We start from the raw sequence: 23,775 nt of genomic DNA on the forward strand, positions 1-23,775 counted from the left end.
TGACGCGTTTTCAAATCTTCAACCGCCGCAGCCCACTCGTTTGTGCTTTCCCAGTTCCTCCTTGGCGCCCTGGGGCCGAATTCTGCCCCCGGAAACCCGGGGGACAGACGCGGCATCTCTACTGCGTGGGTGTGGTGGCCCGCTGAAGGGGAGCGGCTACCTGCAGGTCAACGGGCCTCGAGGAGCTGTGTTTCCGCGGCCGCCCGGCGCGACACCCTCACCGGACCCAGCATGTAGGTGCCGGGCGGTTGCCATGAACTCCAGAGCCATGAGGATCCACAGCCGAGGACATTTCCAGGGTACGAAGCCCCTCCTCCGGCTGCAGTCCCTTTAATCCTTTCCTTCCCTCCTGGTTCCATAATTGATTCTTAAGAGTTCTCGCGCTGGATTTCTGCTTCTTTTTTCTTCTGACACGTGCATCCTTCTCTGGCCTGAAGGAGGGCTTGCTTCAGGGTTTTGCCTCAGTAAGGGAACGAATCCCGGCCCGGCCCCTGGCGCTCTCCACGCTCCAGCCTCGGCCGCAAATTCCTCGTAGCGCCGTCGGTTATAAAACTAGAAGACAATGCGGGACCCGGGAACCCGCCGGGGCTCCCACAGATGCTGCGACCCTTTGAGGCTGCCGCTTGAGCCTCGATTTAAAAGCAGATGTGCTCGGGGCTTTTCGCTTCCTGATTAAACTGGGTGATTATGGGTGGATTTTTGGTCTTACTCATGAAGTTGAGGGAAAGTGTTTGTATTTCAAACACACCGTTGCTGTTTTCAACATTACAGGCAGAAACAAAAGCAAACTTTCATTTTCAATCTCTTCTATTTGGTAAAGCATTACAGCCTGTAAGTTTTTCTTTTTAACATGTATAGTGTGTGTGGGTATATATTGATATGTATAGTGTGTATATGTGGTCTCCTACTTATGAGCAGATGGAGTTCTTAAAGTTAATTTTTAAGCAGCTGTTTGGATCTGATATGTTTTCAAAGGAAAGAATGAAATGAATGGTGATTTGGTTCTTCAAATGGACCATTTAGTTCTTCTTAATATATACACGGACTCTATGTGAAACTGAACCTTGAGCAGTCAGGAACCTTTGAGGTCTAGGTCATTCTGAGTAACAGGTTTCTTGCATTGCTAAATGTTCAGCATTTTAAGTACCAGTTGTGAGTGCTCAACAGAATGGCAGACGCTCCATGAGTATTTGTTGAGTAAATACTCCATGCAGTTTACATACTAGGAAAACTCTTTCAAATTGGTTTTACATAGTTCACTGCCTTAATGCATAAAACACGAATAAACACATGAATATTTCCTGCAGAATCAACTATTGACTGTGAACAACAGTCATTTTGCGACATATAGCATCTGTTAAAATAGAGTATTTTGCCTTTATCCTAAGTGATACTACAAAGAAATATATTAAAATGTTAATGACTGCTAAATTAGTAGGATTATAAAGATTTTTCTCTCTGTGATATTATCATATAAACAAATATTTTTAAAACAGTAGAAATTTTCTGTCTGCGTAAAACATGATCTAATTCTAAATTTTTTAAACAATAGGTGGAATCCAAGTCAAAAATGAAAAAAAACGACCGTCTTTGAAATCTCTGAAAACTGATAACAAACCAGAAAAATCCAAATATAAGCCACTCTGGGGTAAAGTATTTTACATTGACTTACCTTCTGTCACCATATCTGAAAAACTGCAAAAGGACATTAAGGATCTGGGAGGGGTAAGTCAAAACCATACACTGTAACAAAAAAGGAAAACTTTCTAATGTGTAATCATTTATAATTTTCCTTTTGGAAAAAAACTTTTATAAGCACAAGGCTTAAAATTTTTATCAGCTGTTTATCGTTAATGAGCAGTCATTTGTTTTAACCTTTTGTAGGCTGACAAAACTTTCAGGTTTCTGTGATTATTAGTCTGGTGTGAAGCTCACAAGTGTGAGAAATGAGACTCCCTTGTCCTGGAGGAACTGCTGATTGCCTTCTCGTTTTAATGTTGGGATGTCCTCCAGATGGCAGGAACTCCTTGATTATGATTATTGGGAAGCTACATAAAAATAAGATGTTATTTACAGAACAAGGAAAACATGTTCAAACCACAAAGAGTTAAAATTTCTCTTGACTGATACCGTGTCAACAGAATGAATGTCATTAAGGGAACGATTTTGGATTATAAATGTGGAAAACATGCTTCTTTCCTACCTTATACATTGAGTAAATGATTAGGAAATTAGAAAATTTGGGTAAAATTCTAAGATTTTCTTAGGATTAAGGGTGATACTGGGTAAATTTTAGCAAGGTTAAGATTTTGTTAATTTATTTCCTGATTATTCCTGTTTCAAAGATTTCTGCTGCACTTTGAGTTTGTCATGGTTAACATTTTTTGAATAATATGAACAAATCCTGCCATTACTAGAATAGAAATTTGCAGAACAGGTAACAAGTTTTTTGGAATCGTTTATTGATACGATATTTTACTTAATTGTCTTTGAAAAGCTATTCTACTTTTTTGCTATTCATTTTCTTAAAATAAAACATTGTCACACATTTGTCATAGTAGTAGCATGTACCATAATGACCATATGACTGCATTCCTAAAGGTCATGTTTTATAACCTGCCATCATTGAGTAAAGATCCCTTATTTTAAAAATTAAGTACTTAAGTGTCCAGAGAAGTAAGTGACTGACCCAGGGTAGAATCAGCCTAATACCTGGACTCACATGCTACTGCACCATTCTGTTCCTCTAGTAATCAGTGGCTACAAAGTAGCTATCTGATACAGTTTGAGAGCTTTCTTAAATATGATGGAAAAACTCATTAACCCTTCTAATCTAAATCAGTAATTTTAGATTTGTGTTTTTAGCAGTGGAACCCTTCAAACAAAATCATGTTCAGAAGTCCAATGTGTAAAGCCAATAAAAAGGGAATTGCTGTAGCTGAAACAGCAGTATAGAAGCTAGTGCAGAGACTGCCTGCCCTACCCCCTTTTTCTCTCTCCTCTCATCCCCATAGCAGTTCCTGGAGGCACTGTGAATTTTGAATTCACTTATGTGTTAGATAATAGCTGAGAGAGAGCTGAAAGTTGGTTTTATACACTTCAAATTTTTATCCTAAAATGGTTTGAAGTAGGTCAATGAAATGAGGAGCATATTAATGTCATAAGTTTCCAAATTTTTCCCCAAAGCTGTGGATTTTCAACTGAATTTGATTTATTGACTTTATTCTTTAATTTCTCCTAAGATTTTTTTTAATCAAATTCTCATCTCCCCCCACACTATCTTTCCAATAATTCATGATGTCATGATTTCTGTCTCTAGCACAGTACTATTTCTATCACTGAAAAAGACTGTTAGAAGATCTCGTATGGGAGCTATAAAGGAACTTTGATTTCCATACACTAAGTTTTAAGATTCAACTTTAAGAAATGTGTAGTTAAATATTGATAGATCTTCCTCGAAAGGACTGTGCTTATTACTTAATTTTTAGGATTACTTAGATCCTTTAACCATTTGTAATTTGTTTTGCCTCAGGTTATTAACAGTGTTCTCTTTTTTTAAACTGTCCATTTTATGCATTTGTTTTCTCTAGTCTGAATGAAAACATCTAAATACACCTTTTATTTGGAGAGTACACTTCTGAAAATTCAACCACTGAGAGCACATCAGTGAAGTGCTGACATGATGGGGGAATATCTCTAATAGTGGCAAGAAAGGTTGCTGTTGCAAAACCAACCATGCTTAGGCCCATATCTAAACAGTGTGGGCTAAAATAAGACAGCTGGAGAAGAAAAGAGATGTAGGGTCAGATACCTTGGCATAGTTCTGTCCTCATGAACTTGAGGACAGAATGACTTGTTTTTGATGTTCAGTGTGACCTTGAGTCATCAGAAAATAAGTTTTGAATTTACTCTTTTAAAGACCTAGATTCCACAGTAGTTAATAAATTAAAGGCCATGATAAAACTAAGTCAACAGTACAGGACACAGTATTAAGTATTTTGGTAGATTCAAAAATGAATCTGATGTCCATCCCACCTCAATTTCTAATCTAAGCAGAGATGGCATTGGTACAATTAATTGTAATATAGAATGTTATGAGGGAAAGATTACTTCCAGCTAAGGAATCTTGGAGGCCATTGTACAGACACAACTTGAACTCAGCTTTGAAGAATGGTTATGATTTGGGCATATGGTAATTCATTCAGAAATTATTCCACCAGTGTCTCCCATATGCTAGCACTATTTTAGATGCTGGGGAATGCAAAAATAAGATATAGTCTAATCCTCTAGGAATTCTCAGTCTATGGGAACATCAGACACCTAAATAAATAAATTACAGTATAGCATTGTCAGTGCTTTAACAGAAGTTATGTAGAAATTGCCATTAGAATACAGAAATGGAAATACTAACTCTGCCTTTTGGATTTATAGCAGCAATAAAATTTGAGCTGAGTCTTGAAAGCCTAGTAGGAATATACCAGGTAAAATGAACAAACTAAATAGAGGAAAGAACATATTTAAAATATAGGTCTGTGTGGTTTGTTTGAGCAACTGCTAATATTAGAGTATGACTTGAGCTTGGGATTTAGATGGGGGATATGGCAAGAAACAGTGTTACACTGGGACCAGATTGTAAAAGATATTTGTTCATTACTAAAGACTTATAACTCAAGGTACAGGAAATGGAAAACCAAGGGAAATGTGTCATATTAGCATAAGGACAAACATATAGACCAATGCAATAGAAGAGAGATCCCAGAAATCCTCTCATATAGTCAGTTGATTTTCAACAGGGGCACCAAGACCATTCAGTGGGGAAAGGATAATCTTTTCAACAACTGATGCTAGGAAAACTGAATATCAACATGCAAAAGAATGAAGTTGTACCCTTAACTGTACATTATGTGCTACAATTAATTAAAAATGGATCAAGATCTAAAATGTAAGAGCTAAAACCCATAGAGGAAAGTATTGGGAAGAATCTTCATGACGTTAGATTTGGCATTGAGTCCTTGACCATGACACCAAAAGCACAGACAACAAATGAAAAAATAGATAAATTGGACTTAATAAAAATGAGAAGATTTTGTGCATCAAAGGACACTATCGAGAGAGTGAAAAGACAGCCCACATAATGAGAGAAAAAAATATTTGCAAATCATACATCTGATAAGGGATTAATATCTAGAATATAAAGAACTCCTACAACTCAACAAAAAACAACCCGATTGAAAAATGAGCAAAGGACTTTAATAGACATTTTTCCAAAGAAGATATATATAGATGGCTAGTAAGCACATGAAAAGGTGTGCAACATCACTAATCACTGGGAAATACAAATCAAAAACAGTGAGACAGACATAGAAAACCAACTTATGGTCACCAAAGGTGGGGGAGGATGTAAATTAGGAGTTAGAGATGAGCAGATAGAAGCTACTACATACAAAATAGGTAAACAAGGTCCTACTGTATAGCATAGGGCACTATATTCCATATCTTGTAATAAACTATAATAGAAAAGAATATGAAAAAGAATATATATGTATGTGTAACTGAATCACTTTGCTGTACACCAGACACTAACACAACATTGTAAATTATATTTCAATTTTAAAAAAACACACAGTGAGGTACCATCTGACATCCGTTAGGATGGCCACTATCAACATAGGTGTTGGTGAGGATGTAGAGAAACTGGAACCCTTGTGAACTGTTGGTGAGACTGTAAAATGGTGCAACTGCTATGGAAAACATTATGTTGTTTCCTCAAAAAATTAAAAATGGAATTACCATATGATCAAGCAATTCCACTTCTGGGTATATACCCAAAAGAATTGAAAGCAGGGTCTTGAAGAGATACTTGTATACCCATGTTCATAGCAGCATTATTCACAATAACCAAAAGGTGGAAACAACCCAGATGTTAATCAGCAGATGAATGGATAAACAAAACATGGTTTAGACATACAATGGAATATTACTCAGCCTTGAAAAGGAGTGGAATTCTGATCCATGCTACATCATGAGTGAACCTTGAAAACATTGTGCTAAATGAAATAAACCAGACACAAAAGGACAAATACAGGATTCCACTTATATGAAGTACCTAGAGTTATGAAATCCATAGAAACAGAAAGTAAGGATTAAAAGGGGCTGGCAAGGGACTTCCCTGGTAGCGCAGTGGTTAAGAATCCACCTGCCAATGCAAGGGACACAGGTTCAAGCCCTGGTCTGGGAAGATCCCACGTGCCGCACAGCAACTAAGCCCGTGCGCCACAACTACTGAGCCTGCACTCTAGAGCCTGCGAGCCACAACTACTGAGCCTGTGTGCCACAACTACTGAAGCCTGTGCACCCTAGGCCCCGGGCTCTGCAACAAGAGAAGCCACCGCAATGAGAAGCCCGTGTACCGCAACAAAGAGTAGCCCCCACTCGCCGCAACTAGAGAAAGCCCGCGCACAGCAACTAAGACCCAACGCAGCCAAAAATAAACAAATAAATAAATTTACTTAAAAAAAAAAAAAGGGGGCTGGCAAGAGGGGAAAATGGGGAGTTATTTTTTAATGGGTACAGGTTCAGCTTAGAATGATGAAAAACTTCTGGAAATGGATAGTGGGGAAGGTTATACAACATTGTGAATATACTTAATGCCACTGAATTGTACACTCAAAAATGGTTTAAATGGTAAATTTTATGTTACGTATTTTATCACAATTTTTTTTTTTATATGTAGAAAGAGATTTATTCTAAAGAGTTGGCTCACACAGCTGGGGATGCTTGGCAAATTCAAAATCTAATAGGGGAGGCCAGCAGGCTGGAGACTCAGGAAAAACATTCAATTCAAGTCCAAATGCAGTCTGCTGCAGAAATTCCTGCTGCAGAAATTCTGCAGCAGTCTGCTGTAGAAATTCCTCTTTCTCACAAGAGGTCAGCCTTTTGTTCTACTCAAGCCATCAACTAATTGGCTTTCTTTTTTTTTCTTTTTTTTTTTTAATTTTATTTATTTATTTTTCACACACACACACTGTATTTTATTTTTACAAGAGATAGACTGACACCAAGCATTGTAAATGGATGACCACAACAAAAGCAACGATTGCAATTACCAAACACGAAACACACTCATACTATGTCATAATATTGACATTCAGTCCAGTAAACCTCCACTGTAACAGCTCCTTTGCAGTGAAAATTGATTTGTATATTCTTTGCCTCTGAGTCCTTGTGGGATTTTTTTTTTTTAATCATTCAAACAGAAAGTCACAAAAATTATAATCATCCTCATCAGTTCACTCAGTCCCATGTAATTAATTTTTTTTTTCATCTTGATAATTTTTTTTTTTTTTTTAATGGGTGGGAGATTGGGCTTCTCTTGAAAAACTGGAAGCTCTGGCAGTGCTGGGGCCACATATTTACGAAGATGAAAAGAGTATTTGACGTGTAATCGTTCGTTTGTATTCTTGCTGGCCCTTGTAGGCATTTGAGTATGTCATCCTTAGAATATATAAATGTACTTTATTTACTGGTGGATGAAAATGTTACTCAGAAAAAAAGGAAGTAGTGATTTGCATTTAACCAAGGCAGCTGCTGGTCTTAGCAACAAATTGTGCTTAATGCTTAGATGAAATTAACTCGTTACATACTTTGCTTCACTTATTATCTTCATTTATGTTGTGAGACCCTATAGAAATTAGATACAGCTGCTTAAAATAGTTTGAGTCTCTCATTTATGCAAATAGTTAATGATTAATAGTATTTTTTCTACTTAATTTTCCTACCTTTGGATGGCAGTGATTTTCAACACTGACTTATTGACTTTGGTACATGTGTTTATAAATTCAGACATTTAAGCAGTGGTTTTCAAACTAGGGAAATTCTCTTCAAAACAGTCATACACTTTTTTTGGGGGGGGGGGGCTACGTTGGGTCTTCATTGCTGCGTGCGGGCTTCAGTAGTTGCAGCATGCTCAGTAGTTGCGGTACAGGGGCCTGAGAGCCCTCAGGCTTCAGTAGTTGTGGCGCACAGGCTCTAGGGCCCCCAGCATTGGTGGTTGTGGCACTCAGGCTCAGCTGCTCCCCCAGCATTGGTAGTTGTGGCACTCAGGCTCAGCTGCTCCGCGGCATGTGGGATCTTCCCAGAACAGGGATCGAACCCGTGTCCCCTGCATTGGCAGGCGGATTCTTAACCACTGCACCACGAGGGAAGTCTCAGTCATACACTCTTAAAAGTAAGGGTTTCCTACCTTTTAATAGTTTAAGTCTTAAGGAAAAATGTTATAACTTTTTAAGTTTGAATTGTGCTATCCAGTATTGTAGCCATTCGCTACATGTGGCTATTGACATTTAAGTTAATTAAAATTAACACAGTTTAAAATTCAGTTGCTCAGTCACATTAATTACACTTCAGGTACTCAGTAGTCACATGTGGCAGTTGCTGCCATATTGGACAATGCTGATAAAGAACATTTCCATCATTACAGTGAGTTCTATTGGACAGTAGTGCTTTAGAGCATGGATATGAAACAATACCTATGTTCACACAACGCTGTAAATCAACTATACTTCAATTAAAAAAAAAAATTAAGGTTAAAAAAAAAAGAGTACCTGTGTTCAAATTCTCTTACTACTGGTGTAACCTCAAGGCAAGTCACTTAACTTCTGTTTTCTTCTCCACAAAATAAGGATAATATTAGTATTATGGGTTGTTATGTGGATTAAACTAATTACGATATATAAACTACATGCTGTTGTTGTGTTATTAGAATTCTCATTGTACTTTCTCAGAACTCTAGGTTCAGAATAATACAGTATAGAAATTTAGAATATTAAAATGCATCAAATTGGCATTTTCTACTGTGTCTAGCATATGAAACAGTTTATGGTTTATATGACTTACTTAAAAATACTTTGTTTTCCTTTAGCGTGTTGAAGAATTTCTCAGCAAAGATATCAGTTATCTTATTTCAAATAAAAAGGAAGCTAAATTTGCACAAACCTTGGGACGAATTTCTCCTGTACCAAGTCCAGAACCTCTATATACTGCAGAAACCACATCACCTCATCCCAGCCATGATGGAAGTTCATTTAAGGCTCCCGATACAGTAAGTCTCTGAAATATGCTTTGAGATTCTGGGAAGGGCTATAGGATTTTATAATTTTCAAGAGTGGGCTGATAGCAGAGTTCACTTAGGTAGAATAATATCTACATTAAGTGTGGCTTTCCAGTTGTTAATAAGGTTGCTGTTGCATATAGAAAGGTGATTTTTCTCCTAATAGTGCTTGTGTAGTCACACACTGATTCCTAAAATGTGCCCTTGCATTTAGTGATGGCTTTTATTTTTAGAGTAATTTACAGCTAAAGAGTGACAGCAGATCATTTTTTAAAGAAGGAATAGAAACCTTCTTTTTGTTTCAGAGCAAGGGTAAGCAAACTATGGCCCATGGGCCAAATCCAGCCTGCCGCCTGTTTTTTACAGCCTGCCGCCTGTTTTTTACAGCCTGCGAGCTAAGCATGGATTTTACATTTTCAAGTGGTTGGGAAAGAATTCAAAAGAATACTTTGCGACAAGTGGCAATTATGTGAAATTCAAATTTCACTGTCCATAAGTAAAGTTTTATTGGAACAGAGACATACCATTCATTTACATATTGACTGGTTGCTGTACTGCTCTAAAGGCAGAATGAGATAGTTTCAACAGAGACTATATGGCCTGCAGAGCCATATAAACATGTACTGTCTGGCCCTTTAAAGAAAAAGTTTGCCAACCACTGTTCTAGAATTAGTAACATCACATCCCTACCACTCAGTTGCCAGTAAGTTGTAAGATACAGTGAAAGATAAATTAAATTGGTTTAATTGGGTATGAAAAGGGGAAGAAATTGAAAAATAGTGTTTATCTCATTTTTAGATTGAAATTAATTATTTTAAAATATCCTCCCCGGGGCTTCCCTGGTGGTGCAGTGGTTAAGAGTCCGCCTGCCAGTGCAGGGGACACGGGTTTGATCCCTGGTCCAGGAAGATCCCACATGCCACGGAGCAACTACGCCCGTGCGCCACAACTACTGAGCCTGCACTCTAGAGCCCACAAGCCACACTACTGAGCCCACGCACCTAGAGCCCGTGCTCTGCAACAAGAGAAGCCACCGCAGTGAGAAGCCCACGCAACGCAACAAAGACTGAATGCAGCCAAAAATAAATAATAAATAAATAAATTTTAAAACAAATTAAAAAAATATCCTCCCCAACTTATCTACTCCAGCCGTTTGGAAAGCAGGGAAAAATGGGAGCGGGGGAGAACAGGTAAAATAAATGATTGTTATACAAAACATACCTCTTGAAAAAAAAGAGACAAATACGAAGAAGAAAAAAAGTCAAAGAAGAAGAGACCAAGGAAGCCTCATACATTCTTGCAGTTAATGCTTTTTTGGAGGAACAAGGTTGTACACCAGTGACTAGTTCCAACTTAATTGCTGCTATTAGCATTTCAACTGCTTTTCCTAGTGTTTTGTTTAAAAAGTGAAATACGTAAAAGTGAAATATGTAAAAACAGTATATACGGTTTACTCATATCCTTAGATCTTTGGTTAAATAGGAAATTAAAATATAAACTATTTAATTATAGATAGAGTTTCAGATCAACCTATTTTATTTTTCATGTTGAATAACATTTACTACAGAACTGACCTTGGGTCTCATTAAGCTGAGTTTAGGCTCTACCAAAAAAAGAAGAAACAAACTTTTTAATAGGAGATCTTATTACAAACAAAGACCCTAAGGAAATCACTTTTTACTGTACATTTATTATGTTGATGGTCATTAAGACTTGTACAAATAAACTTTATGTATTTTAAATTTCATATTTATATTAAAATTCATCTTTAAATTTTATCTACTTGCTTTAGCTATTTTATCTTTTTAAAATTTTTTCCAATGAGGCACTATGTTATAACTTGATCTCTGGTCTTTTTATAGGTGTGTTTGAGCAGAGGAAAATTATTAGTTGAAAAAGCTATCAAGGACCATGTAAGTAGGAATTTTAAAAATTCACAGTGTATATTCTATGACTAAAAACTGAAGTGTAAAATAGAGATGTTCTTGAAATCTTTTCCTCATTTTTCATAGGAAAAGCGTAAATATCAGCATGTATCTCATAAAGAACAGAATCTGCTTTTCATGAAGAAACGCCTCCATCTTGTGGCCTTTTAAAATATTACTGGACACTTCTGAAGCCTGTGGCATTTTTGTGTCTTTAAAAGAGATAATTTCTTGAAACTATTAACTGTAAGGCTACAGGGTACATTAATTGTCAAGAATATGGGAGTGTATTAAACAGAAATGGTTTTAGAAATTTCAGAAGAAAAAAACTGATGTCCTCACAGCTATTGTAACTGTTTAGGGTCTGTTCTGAATAACCATCCCAGTGACATTAAGCTTCAGATAATATTTTTAATTTAGCTCATTTAAAATAGTAATTTCCTAGAAAAAACTATCAAACTTTTTTTTTAACAGGATTTTATTCCTTCAAACAGTATATTATCAAACGCCTTATCATGGGGAGTAAAAATTCTTCATATTGATGGTAAGTATTTTATTATTGCTTTTGACAATATTTGTTATAAGTGTCTGTCTCTTCATTCCTAATTTTAGATAGAATTCTGATAGCAAGAGATACCTGTAAGGGTATTTCTTTCATCTAAATTTACTATAATTATAAGAAAATAGCAGCATTTAACTCCAAAGGTAAAAATGCTAATCTTAAACCCTTCTTTCTTTTAATAAAGACATTAGAAACTACATTGAACAAAAGAAAAAAGAATTGTATTTACTAAAGAAATCAAGTACTTCTATAAGAGATGGGGTATGTTATTTTCCTTAATTTTTAAACTAATTAAAGAAAATGGTAAGCTTGGTTTTTATTTATGTATCTAAATTTTTTTGCCAAGTGGAAAATATTACTGCCAGAATATCCTAGGGGTAATCCTGTGTACTATATATGCATGTTTCTGTTATTTGAATAAATTCTTGCATATCATTTTACTTTAGGATTTACTCATGAGGTAAAAGTTGTTCCAGGGATGGTGGCATAGTTTTGTTTTCTTCTTTGGTTGCTGCTGCAACCAAGAAAACATAGTTTTGTTCATTCTGAAGGAAAACAGCACAATTAAGATATTACATGAGAAGCTCCTGGTATGTATAATATACTCCGTTTGGGAACATAAATAGGAAGTAGGCTTACTGTTCAACTGCTCTATAAATCTTGTCATATAGTATGACTGTGTGGCCTGACCACAAAATATTTGTTAAACAAGTGCATTGGGCATTGTCATCTGTTAGACCTAATGTTCCATATTTTCAGTTTCTTCCCTTTTTACTAGCTTCCTCCTCAAACCCTCTAAATAGAATCAAGCCTCTTCTATCCTTTAAAACACGGGTCCTGTTAGGAACCAGGCCGCAGAGCAGGAGGTGAGCAGCAGGCGAGCAAGCGAAGCTTCATCTGCCGCTCCCCATCGCTCACATTAGCGTCTGAACTGACAGCCCCCCACCCGACCCCTGTGGAAAGATTGTCTTCCATGAAACCAGTCCCTGGTGCCAAAACAGTTAGGGACCTCTGCTTTAAAACAAATACAATAAAACCTTCCTTGACCTCTCGTCCCTACCGACTATTCAGTCTTTATATCATCCAGACATCTCACATTTCCACTTTTACACTTCCCATTCACTCTTCAACCTATGAGGTATAAAACTACTGACCAAGTTGGCAAATCAAGTGTACACTTTTTAAAACCAGTCATATTGGTTCTCTCAGCTATTGTTCACTTCCTCCTTGAACTTACTTTCCTCTGGAACTTCTCTCGTCCCTTTGCTTTCTTATAGTTCTCATATCTCAGAACATTCTTGTGTGGTCCACTGTTTCTTCACCTAATCCCTAAATGAACCTAAAAGGTAAATAAATATTATAGAAGAATGCATATAAAGACATGAAGCCATAAGTAGGATGGCATGTTTTGGAAATTTTCTGCAGTATAATACAACCTGATCTTTGAGTGGGAAAGTGACAGGAAATGAAGCTAGAAAAACTAGCAAGTTCAGATGGACCTTGCACGCTCTATAAAGGAGTTAGATTTTATCTTGAAGGCTTTGGAACATTATTGAGAGATAATTAATAGGAGAGTAACCTGGTTGGATAGGTATTTTGGAAGGATGCTGTGGTTGCCAGTTAAGAATATTTCCTGGCAAGACTGATCATTTTACTGTCATCATAGTTCTACTTTTTCCAGAATACCATATAGTTGGAATCATACAGTATGTAGCCTTTTCAGATTGGCTTCTTCAGTTAGTAATAGGCATTCAGAGTTCCTCCATATCTTTTCGTCACTTGATAGCTCATTTCTTTTTATCGATGAATAGTCCATCATCTGGATGTGCCACAGTTTACCCATTTACCTTTTGAAAGACATCTTGATTGCTTCCAAGTTTGGCTGCCTGTGGCACCTTTACAGCTGCAGTTTCGTACCTGGGGCCCACTCTCAGGTCAGAACTGTGGGAAAAAAGAAAGAGGAAATAATACAGGGGCGCAGTGGTTGAGAGTCTGCCTGCCAATGCAGGGGACGCGGGTTCGAGCCCTGGTCTGGGAAGATCCCACATGCTGTGGAGCAGCTGGGCCCGTGAGCCACAATTACTGAGCCTGCGCGTCTGGAGCCTGTGCTCTGCAACAGGAGAGGCCGCGATAGTGAGAGGCCCGCGCACTGCGATGAAGAGTGGCCCCCACTTGCCACAACTGGAGAAAGCCCTCGCACAGAAGCGAAGACCCAACACAGCCATAAATAAATAAAAATAAATTAAAAAAAAATAATAATAATACAGGGATTCCCTTTGTACTCTTTGAACGGCAGGAGCCTCTTTCCTGATTCTTTGTAGCCAAAAAGATAGGGTTTGTATAGGAGTAATCGCCACTGGCTCTGCTATTGCTGCGAATCTCATGACTAGAGGTCCATTCTTAAGGAAACATTGCAAGAGAAAAGGGGGAGAGGGGGATGGGAAATGTACCCCCTTAAAGTTAGCTTCTCCAAGTTTTGTCTTCCTTCTGCAATATACCTGCTTTTGTTTACTTTTAGTCCTCAAGTAGTTGCTTATTGAATTTTGTCCAGAGTTTTTATTGTCATCAGTGGGGAGGGACCATATTGAACGTATTCCTTCTTGGCTGGAATTGACAGGCTAATAAATTTTTTAGTAATTCCTTTGATGAGTTTATCACAAAGGTTTTGCTGAATGAGGGCATAAAAATAACTTACATGACTATTTTTAGATTATTTTACTAACCATGCCTTTTCTTTATTGGTTGATTTCTTTCTGTGAAGACATTATAGCTAAAATGCAAAATATTTGTTGGGGGTATTGTAAAAGTGAGCTTGTATTACTAAGTTCCATACCACTGGCTAAAATCTTTAATTCCTGAATGATCTTTGTTTCATTTATTTGGTTGAGTTGATTTTGAAAAGCAGCTTTTTCTCTTTTTTTCCCCATGAAACTGCAATAATCACCCTCCCTTTATTTAGTTGTTTTCCTGTATGATTTTTTAATCTTGATGATATTGAGCAATTGCAGTAGCTGTTTTCACTGTACTTTCAAGCCCAGTGTTTTCACCATATATATGTTTATATATATATATATAAATTTTTTTTTAGGGGAAAGGAGTAAGTATTGGCACACAGAAAGCAAGAAGTAAGTATTTTGATTTCCTTAAGTGTGTTTGTTTTGCTTTTAGAAAATAGAATAAAACATAAAAATCTTCTAAAAAATCATGTAACCATCCCTTTAAATGACTTTTTCAGTGGTTCTTAGCCTTTTTTTTTTTTTTTTCTTTAGAACACTGACCCCTATGGCAGTCTGGTAAAGTCTATGGACCTTTGCTAGAATAATGTTTTTTAAAACATTTTTTCTTATCATTATATTACTAAGAAAATGAATTATACTGAAATTCAGTTATCAGAATATTTTTCAGTATAAAATAGTTACACACTTGTTTTTATTACACATTAAAAAGCTCTAGCAGTGATTATAATTGCTCCTGTAATTTTGTTTTGAAGTGATGGGTGTAAATGATGCTTTGAGATATTTGTAGTAACTAATATGATATGAAAATATGTTTCAACTGATATCAAAATTACAAGCACTGGGCCTCCCTGGTGTCGCAGTGGTTGAGAATCCACCTGCCAATGCAGGGAACACGGTTTCGAGCCCTGGTCTAGGAAGATCCCACATGCCGCGGAGCAACTAAGCCTGTGCTGTAGAGCCCGTGAGCCACAACTACTGAGCCCGCGTGCTGCAACTACGGAAGCCCGCACGCCAAGAGCCCATGCTCCACAGCAAGAGAAGCCACCACAATGAGAAGCCCACGCACCGCAACAAAGAGTAGCCCCCACTCGCCGCAACTAGAAAAAGCCCATGTGCAGCAAGGGAGACCCAACACAGCCAAAAATAAATAAATAAAATAAATAAAAATTACAAGCACTGCTAATACTACTGTGATTCTTTTGCTTATATGCAAAATTGAAGGACATGTTAAATTTCAGTTAGAGATTAGTGAACATAAAAGTTAAATTTTTTTTCCTGTTCTAGCTCAAAATCCTCCTGAATTCTGCTTATAGATCCTTTAGGAGATCCATTCAGTTTAAGAATCGCAGAATATAGATAGAACTTCTGTCATTTTGGAAATGGATTTATAATTGTAGGCTACCTTACCTGAGGCTGAAAACTTCAAATTGAAATGAAATGGATAATGGATACATAGTTGGATTATTTTAGCCAGAGTAGTTTTGTTTGGAAAAAAAAAAACTCTGGATTTGTAAGCATCTAATATCATGTTTTGTATATTCCCAAGCAGGTAGACTCAAAAAGCCTTTTGTAAAGGTGGAAGATATAAGCCAGTAAGTATCTTAAATTCAATCTGTATGATTTAAATACAATATTAAAGGAGAAAATCTAACTAATTAAACTGTTCCCGCTAATACTGTTAGGTCCCTTTACGTTAGATTTATATGATATTAATAATGCGTGTGGCACAGTTTCAAAAAGTAGCATTACTTACTTTGTGCTCAAGGACTGAATTTAGTTTCAGTAGGTTTTAGATAATGCTTCCTTGAAAATCTAGTTTAGAGCAATCATGAGACCAACTCATTTTTCAGTATTTCAAATAACCATTCTCTGGCTAAAGGTAATACCATATGATTTAGAACTACTACTTAAAGACTGCATCTACATTTGTAAAAAAGAAATTATTAGTTACTACTTGGAAATACAAAATCTGAGTATAACATCTAATTTGGTAGTTTTCCCAAACTCATTCTGAAGCTCTGTAGAATAATCTTAATGAAGACTACAGATATAAGTAGGCTAATTTGGCGTGGGAGAATTAGATTTCTTTCTCTTGACATTCTAGTTACTCATTTAGACATGTGTGATTAATTCTCTTGGGTGCTCACTGAGGTGACAAAGATGTGTTGAACGCTTTTTTTTAAATGTGCTACTGTGAGAAAAAAAGTACAATTTAAAATTAGGCCTGGAGGGACTTCCCTGGTGGTCCAGTGGTAAAGAATCGTCCTTCCCATGCAGGGGACACAGGTTCAATCCCTGGTCGGAGAACTAAGATCCCACATGCTGCGGGCAGCTAAGCCCTCGCACCTCAACTATAGAGCCTGTGTGCTGCAAACTACAGAGCCTACATGCTCTGGAGCCCACGCGCCACAACTAGAGAAGAGAAAGCCCGCATGCCACAACGAAGAGCCCACGTGCCACGACTGAGACCCGACACAGCCATAAAAATAAATAAATAAATATTTTAAAAAATAAAATTAGGCCTAGAGAAGCATCAATAAGTGGAAAGACAGCCCATGTTCATGGATTGGAAGACTTCATATTTTAAGATGTCAGTACTACCCAAAGTGATCTACAGGTTTAATGCAATCCCTATCAAAATCCCAATGACTTTTGTTGCAAAAAGAGAAAAATCCATCCTAAAATTCATATGGAATCTCAAGGGACGCTGAGCACCCAAAGTAATTTTGAAAATGAAGAACAAAGTTGGAGGTCTACACTTACCAATGTCAAAACTTACTGCAAAGCTATAGTAACCAAAACAATTTGGTACTGACATAAAGACAGATGTATAGACCAATGGAATATAATAAAGAGCCCAGAAGTAAATCTTTATATATATGATGAAATGACTGCTGACAAGGATGCCAAGAACATTAATTGGGGAAAGGACAGTCTTTTTAATAAACAGTATTTGGGAAAACTAGATAGCCACATGCAAAAGAATGAAGTTGGACCCTTACTTTATACAATATATAAAATTAACTCAAAATGAGTCAGAGACCTAAAACTATACAACTCTTGGGAAAAAAACACAGGGGGAAGCTATATGACATTGGAATTGGCAGTAATTTCTTGGATATGACACTAAAAGCAGAAACAAAAAGATAACTAAATTGGACTACATCAAAATTATAAATTTCTGTGCGCAAAAGACATAACACAGTGAGAAGGCAACCACAGAATGGGAGAAGATAGTTGCAAGTTATATATCTAATAAGATAGTAATGTGAAGAACTCAACAACAGAAAATCAAATGACCCAATTAAAAAATGGGCAAAGGACTTGACATTGCTCCAAACATACCCAAATTGCCAACAAGCATATGAAAAGATTTTCAACATTACTAATCATCAGAGAAATGCAAATCAAAACCACAATGAGAAATCTGTTACCTCACAACCATTAGGATGGGTTCTATTTTAAAAAGAAAAAATAAGTGTTGGTGAGGTTGTGGAGATATTGGAACTCTTATGCACAGTTTGTGGGATTAGAAAATGGTGTAACCATTATGGAAAACCGTATGGAGAGTCCTCAAAAATTTTGAACTGCTTGCTGTATGATCCAGCAACTCCACTTCTGAGTATATATCCAAAAGAACTGAAAACAGGGTTTAGAAGAAGCACTTGCACATGCATTTTCATAGCAGCACTATTCACAATAGCCAAGAGGCAGAAGCAACCCAGATGTTGATCAACAGATGAATGGATAATATGGTATATACATACAATGGAATATTATTCAACTTTAAAAAAGGAATGAAATTTTGACACATACCACAACATGGATCAACCTTGAGGACATTATGCTTAATGAAATAAGAGGAAAATACATGATTCCACCTAATGAGGTACCCAGAGTAGTCAAATTCATGGAAACAAGGTAGAATGGTGGTTGTCAGGGGCTGGTGGGGAAGAGAGAATGGGGAGTTACTTATTTTATTTTATATGTGGATACAAAGTTTCAGTTTTGAAAGATGAAAAGAGCTCTAGATATGGAAAGGTATTAATAGTTGTAAAACATTGTGAATACACTTAATACAACTGAACTGTGCACTTAAGAATAGTAAATAGTTAAGATAGTAAATTTTAACTGATTCCTATTGTTTGTTTCAGATTCCAGGTGAATTACATGATTTTGAAATATAAGACTTCAAACATGTTTTCTTTCATCATAAAGATTCTCATGTATTTGTCTTTTTATTCTTTTAGGCTTTATAGGCCATTTTATCTTCAGCTGACCAGTATGCCTTTTATAAACTATTCTGCTCAGAAGCCCTCCAGTCCATTTGATGTAGATAAGCCATCTACCACCCAAAAGCAAACTCAGGTTAAACTAAGGTTGGTTTAACCGTCAAGTAATTTTTTATCTTTTTAAACAAATATTTAAAATAATTCATTTAATGCCATGGTGTGTGTGTGTGTGTTTCTAATCACTGTTGTGCTTTCTCCCCTGGATATTTGTAATGCCCCTTTGCTAGATTTAAAGTCTGAATCTCTTTTTAAAGTGTGTCACATTTAGACACTTTAGATGGGGGCGGTGGGGGGGAGCTTAAAAATATTTGCAAATAATTGAAATGTGTTGTTTCTCTTCAGTGATCTGAGATATTCTCCAGAATAATCATTACATTCTCAGTTTGCTTCTCAATTTCTTAAAAAGAAAAATGGCTAAAAGTATTTGTTTATATAAATCTCTGCAAATTATGGCAGATGCTGTTTGATAGTTGAGGACTGTAAATTTTGTTAAATTACTCCTTACGTTCAGCGGTTAATCTTTTACCATATATTTCTATCAGGATCCAAACAGATGGTGATAAATGTGGTGGAATCCCAGTTCAACTCCAGTTAAAAGAGAAGAAAAAAAAGGGATATTGTGAATGTTGCTTGCAGAAATACGAAGATCTCGATACTGTAAATGTGATTTTGTATTTAGAGGGTTGATATTTCTAAAACTATGAATAATATTTGCTGTTTAAATTTTAGCTTATTCTTTTGATTGTGGTTTACAACTTGGTAATTATTAAATAGTAGATACTTCTTTTTGATAGAATTATCTTGAACTTTAAGAACCCAAAGTGGGGAAATGTGTATTGAAAAATCATTTTTGTCCACTCAACAAATATTTATTGAGCACCTGCTGTGTACCAATTACTGCTCTGGGTGAACAGCATTGAACAAAAGTGACCAATTCGCAACCCTTGTGAAGATTACATTCTGTGGAAGGGGAGGAGAGAGAGCTAACCACAGGATAAAAGAATAGTGAAGTATATAGAGAGAACATTCGATCAGCGCTATGAGAAAATAAAGCAGGAATGAAGGTGTTGCTATTTATTTAGACTAGACAAGGAATACCTAACTGATGAGGTGGTATTTGAGTAGAGACCTGAGAGAAGTTGAGGGAACAAGACTTGTGAATATTGAAGTAAGCAATGCAAAAGTGCTAAATGAAACTGACGGGATCAAAGAACAGATGCTGGTGGACTGAGCAATGGTGGTAGAAGTCAGTTTGCGGATATGATTGTAAAGGCAGGGCCAAGAGGATTTGCAGTGGATTGGATGTTGGGAGGGAGAGAGGATGGGTCATGGGTCACTGCATGCTTCAGGCCTTAACATTAAAAAAATGGGCAAGTGATTTACTAATGGGAGGATGAGAAGAAAGTGGAGACAGTTCTTTGAAATAGCAGAAAGAGAAGTGGTTGAAAATATATATGGGATGAAGAGAAAGTTTTAAAAATGGGAACAATTACAATTTGTAAACTGATGAAAAGAGCAAGAGCTTTGGATCCAGGCTAACCCAAGTTTGAATCCTGTCTTCCTGTCTGTCTATGAGACTTTGGACAGTACCTGGCACTGTGCTTATTAAATATTAGCTGTTATTGTTTGAATTGTTAATTTTTAAAATACTAGGACGGTCTGGTTTGGTGCTTGGTTTTGGTAGAAGATGGTGGGAAAGTTGAGAAAAAATATTTGAAAATATCTGATTCATTAACTACCTCTGTCTTCAGATTCTAAATTGGAAGTTTGTTTTATAACTGAAAGTTTGTGTCCGTTTTTTGTGTTCAGCTTATATAATAAAGTAGAAAAATACAGTTAGTTAGTTTAAAATTATTTTTAATCATAAGCTGAACTTTCTCGGAAATATTTGCCCTTCCCAAAAATCATTTTGAAAATTTAAATTGTAGATTGGTCCTGAAATTCTACGTTGCTGTTGCAATAAATTAATCTAAAATGGATGTTTTCCTTAATATCATTTTGTGGATCCTAGTTTGATGCTCAGAGGATGTTGGGGCTAAAAATCAACCACAAGAAAGGAAAATCAAAGTAGAGGCTGTGATGGATATTTTTAAATTTTTATTTATTTTTTTTTTATTTTTATTTTTATTTTTTTACAGTTTTTCATGTATATGATCCCTAGTCACTAAGAATAAAGAAAATATTTTGTTTTTTGAAACTTTGATTTCACAGTGATTCGGTTCCACCTGTGTCAAGGCATTCATTTAACAAATTTGATCACAGGAAATTAAGCAGCAAACAAGGCAGATACATTCCCTACCCTTTTACCATCTTATGGTCTGACAGAGGAAATAGATATGAAACATGTATTTGCAAGTAGGATGAAAAGTGAAGTATGAAGTGCAGTGGTAATAAATAATGAGAGTACTGAATGTAGAATGAGGGCAAGGAAGGCTCAACTGAGAAAGTGACATTTAAATCAAGACTTAAAGCACAAATAAAAAGAGTCAGGTGGAGGTAGAGAGGAACTACACAAAAGTTGGAAGTTGTTTTTCTTAGTTCAGTTAGTTATTTTTCCTTCCAAGAACATGAATAAACAGAATCTGAACTTACAAAGTTAATGTTTTGTTTCTTATTAGTTTTAACATTACTGGGCATGCATAATTTGTATATGGTAAATTTTGCAAGCAAGGAAGGAATACGTTTATATTCCAGAACACTGTATTTTTTGTGACCAGTGAAGAATTTCGTTTTTGGAATTAAAATCAAATAATTGCAAGTTAAAATTAGTGCTTGCTTCGGCAGCACATATACTAAAATTGGAACGATACAGAGAAGATTAGCATGGCCCCTGCACAAGGATGACACGCAAACTCTTGAAGCGTTCCCATGTTTTTAAATAAAGATGTTAAATAATAAAATAAAATGGATAACCAAAAAAAAAGTTAAAATGATATGAAACTAGGGAAACAGAAATGAGGTTCTTCCATGATCACCTTGATACAGGCTTCTAGTTACAATTCCCTGATCAGCTGATAGACAAATGATAGAATTAGCCTGGAGATTCCACCTATTCAGAAGGTACTTAGTTTCCTCTGAGTTTTATCCCAATACACTGAAGTTGTTGACTTTTGTTCTTAACCACCCTTAAGATTGAGAAAAGCTTCTCCGTACTCAGTCATAAGCACTGGGTAATTGAGATCATTTATTCCCTCATTCTCAAAATTTTTTTTATTCTTCCCAGCATTAGTTGTACTTCATCTTTTTATACTTAATCTCTCTTCTAGATTCTTGTTTTAGATTCTTGTATGTTACATAACATTTCATGTATTTAATATTTTATAAGCCCTACCTTATTACTTAGTGGTAATTGCATAAGGATAAAATAAAGTAGTAAAGAGAAGTGTTTTCATAAATATTAGCATACTCTAAATGCTATATGTTACTGTTGTTTTTCTTCAGCTTTATCTTCATTTTCTGATGGAGCTCACTGGTTTTCAGTTCCCTTAAACTACTAATTCATTAGTACTTGACTTTTCTGATTGAAAAATGGAAGACTAAAAACCAAAGTACTTTTAGTGGTTTCTCAGCAGTTACTTTTATTCTACTTATTTTAAGTTCTGCTAAAGGATATTTCTTTGGAGTAGTTATTAGATACTTAATTTTAGGGGCATGAGAATACTAGAAAAAAGTATCTATTGCTTTTAAAATATAATTATGATTTATATACTTTTTTGTTTTATTTTAGCATCTTCTAAGTGAGCAACACAGAAACTTTGCACAGAGTAATCACTATCAAGTTGTTGATGACATTGTATCTAAGTTAGTTTTTGACTTTGTGGACTATGAAAGGGACATGCCTAAAAATAAAAGGTAATTTATCAACGCAAGTTTTAAATTTTACAAGAATATTAAACCATTAAACTAAAAATAAATGCAATGTTTTCTGTTCTTAGAAGGATTATATTTTCAGCATAGAAATATGGTTAAGAACTGATTCCTTCTTTTCTCTCTCCCTCCTCCACCACCACCAAAAATGCTTACCTTATTATTACTTTTAAGGCTCTCTTCTTAACATAGTCGAAAAGGGGAGTTGGCAAACTTTTTCTATAAAGAACCATATAGTTAATATTTTAGGCTTTGTGAACCACAAGATCTCTATTGAAGCTGCTCGGCTTTGCCATTGTACAATGAAAGTAGCCACAGACAATATGTAAATGAATGGGTGTGGCTATATTCCAGTAAAACCTTATTTAAAAAAATAGATGGCAGACTAGATTTGGCCCGAGCTGTATAAAGTGTGAATACAGTGATGTTCAGTATACAGTAACTGTACATTGACAAAATGAGCCTCATTAAGATTATTCCCATAAATCTAAAAAAGAAATGCTTTCATATGAATATACCCTAGAATTGGTAATAACTCAATAGGTTGTTAAGTCCTTATATCTGTTTTTAGACCAATCTTAAGGCATAAAGAAGACTATAAAATATGATACCAAGCTACAGCTTCTGAAAATTAACTAGAAAGTTTTTTGGCTGTATCTGGATAGAACAGTTCCTAAACCTCTTATTTCTGTAACATTCAGAATGATTGTTCATGACTGATTTAATATTTGGAGAGGAAACATATTTCCAACTATTAAAACTTATATGGGCTACTGTAAGAATTTAGAATTCCCTAAAAACTCATTCTGCAGCAAAATTCTGAATTAGTACTTATATTTAAACTGGTTTATTCCTTAATTATCTTATTATCTGCACAGTTTTTATCTCTATAGACAAGTCACTTAAACATCTCTGGACTTTGAAGAAGAGTGATGTTGGACTAGTGTTTTTACATTTTATATCCTCCATTTGTTCAAGAGGAGTCTTAAGTATCAACAAAATAAATAGAAAAGGAACCATTCTGGTTTTGAAGGGGCAGGTGGAATTCTATATTTCTCTTCATTATCTGTGACATGTATAACATAAAACATAATTAGTGAGCTGTTAAGTTTTTTTCTCTTTGTAAGTAGTTTAGGATTGTCTAATACAAACTAGCATCCCAAGGATATGAAGAGGCTCCATGAAGAAGAGAGTTTCAGGTCAAATATGTGTGTGAAACTTAAGGATTACTAACTTGTCATCTTTAGAAGTATAATGATATAAGGTTTCTGGCTCACTATAA

At 35.9% G+C, this 23,775-nt stretch overlaps 1 protein-coding gene and 1 long non-coding RNA gene across 8 annotated transcripts in view; one reads left to right on the top strand and one right to left on the bottom strand.

The window, feature by feature from the left end:
- The window catches only part of DBF4 (DBF4-CDC7 kinase regulatory subunit), a 25,416-nt gene continuing 1,641 nt past the window's right edge, over nucleotides 1-23,775 (top strand). Inside the window, exons 1-11 of one of the 6 annotated variants that reach the window (XM_082398335.1) lie at nucleotides 1-299; nucleotides 1,553-1,725; nucleotides 8,921-9,100; nucleotides 10,972-11,022; nucleotides 11,509-11,578; nucleotides 11,781-11,857; nucleotides 14,685-14,721; nucleotides 15,881-15,926; nucleotides 18,585-18,713; nucleotides 19,169-19,283; nucleotides 22,354-22,478. In XM_082398335.1, coding sequence (XP_082254461.1) covers nucleotides 254-299; nucleotides 1,553-1,725; nucleotides 8,921-9,100; nucleotides 10,972-11,022; nucleotides 11,509-11,578; nucleotides 11,781-11,857; nucleotides 14,685-14,721; nucleotides 15,881-15,926; nucleotides 18,585-18,713; nucleotides 19,169-19,283; nucleotides 22,354-22,478 — 1,049 coding nt within the window. In that variant the 5' untranslated portion in view covers nucleotides 1-253. Of the gene's footprint in view, nucleotides 300-1,552; nucleotides 1,726-8,920; nucleotides 9,101-10,971; nucleotides 11,023-11,508; nucleotides 11,579-11,780; nucleotides 11,858-14,684; nucleotides 14,722-15,880; nucleotides 15,927-18,584; nucleotides 18,714-19,168; nucleotides 19,284-22,353; nucleotides 22,479-23,775 lie in introns of those variants that run through there. The other 5 variants (XM_082398336.1, XM_082398337.1, XM_082398338.1 and 2 more) reach the window with 5 other exon arrangements.
- Nucleotides 12,063-23,775, bottom strand: part of LOC309631772 — a 25,355-nt gene continuing 13,642 nt past the window's right edge. Inside the window, exons 4-6 of one of the 2 annotated variants that reach the window (XR_014246520.1) lie at nucleotides 22,650-22,712; nucleotides 13,444-13,537; nucleotides 12,063-12,935 (exon numbers count right to left, since the gene is read on the bottom strand). This is a non-coding gene — a long non-coding RNA (uncharacterized lncRNA). Of the gene's footprint in view, nucleotides 13,538-22,649; nucleotides 22,713-23,775 lie in introns of both variants that reach the window. The other variant, XR_014246521.1, reaches the window with a different exon arrangement.

Source organism: Balaenoptera borealis (genome assembly GCF_965194805.1).
Source record: "Balaenoptera borealis genome assembly, chromosome: 7".
NCBI classification, from domain to species: Eukaryota; Metazoa; Chordata; class Mammalia; order Artiodactyla; family Balaenopteridae; genus Balaenoptera; species Balaenoptera borealis.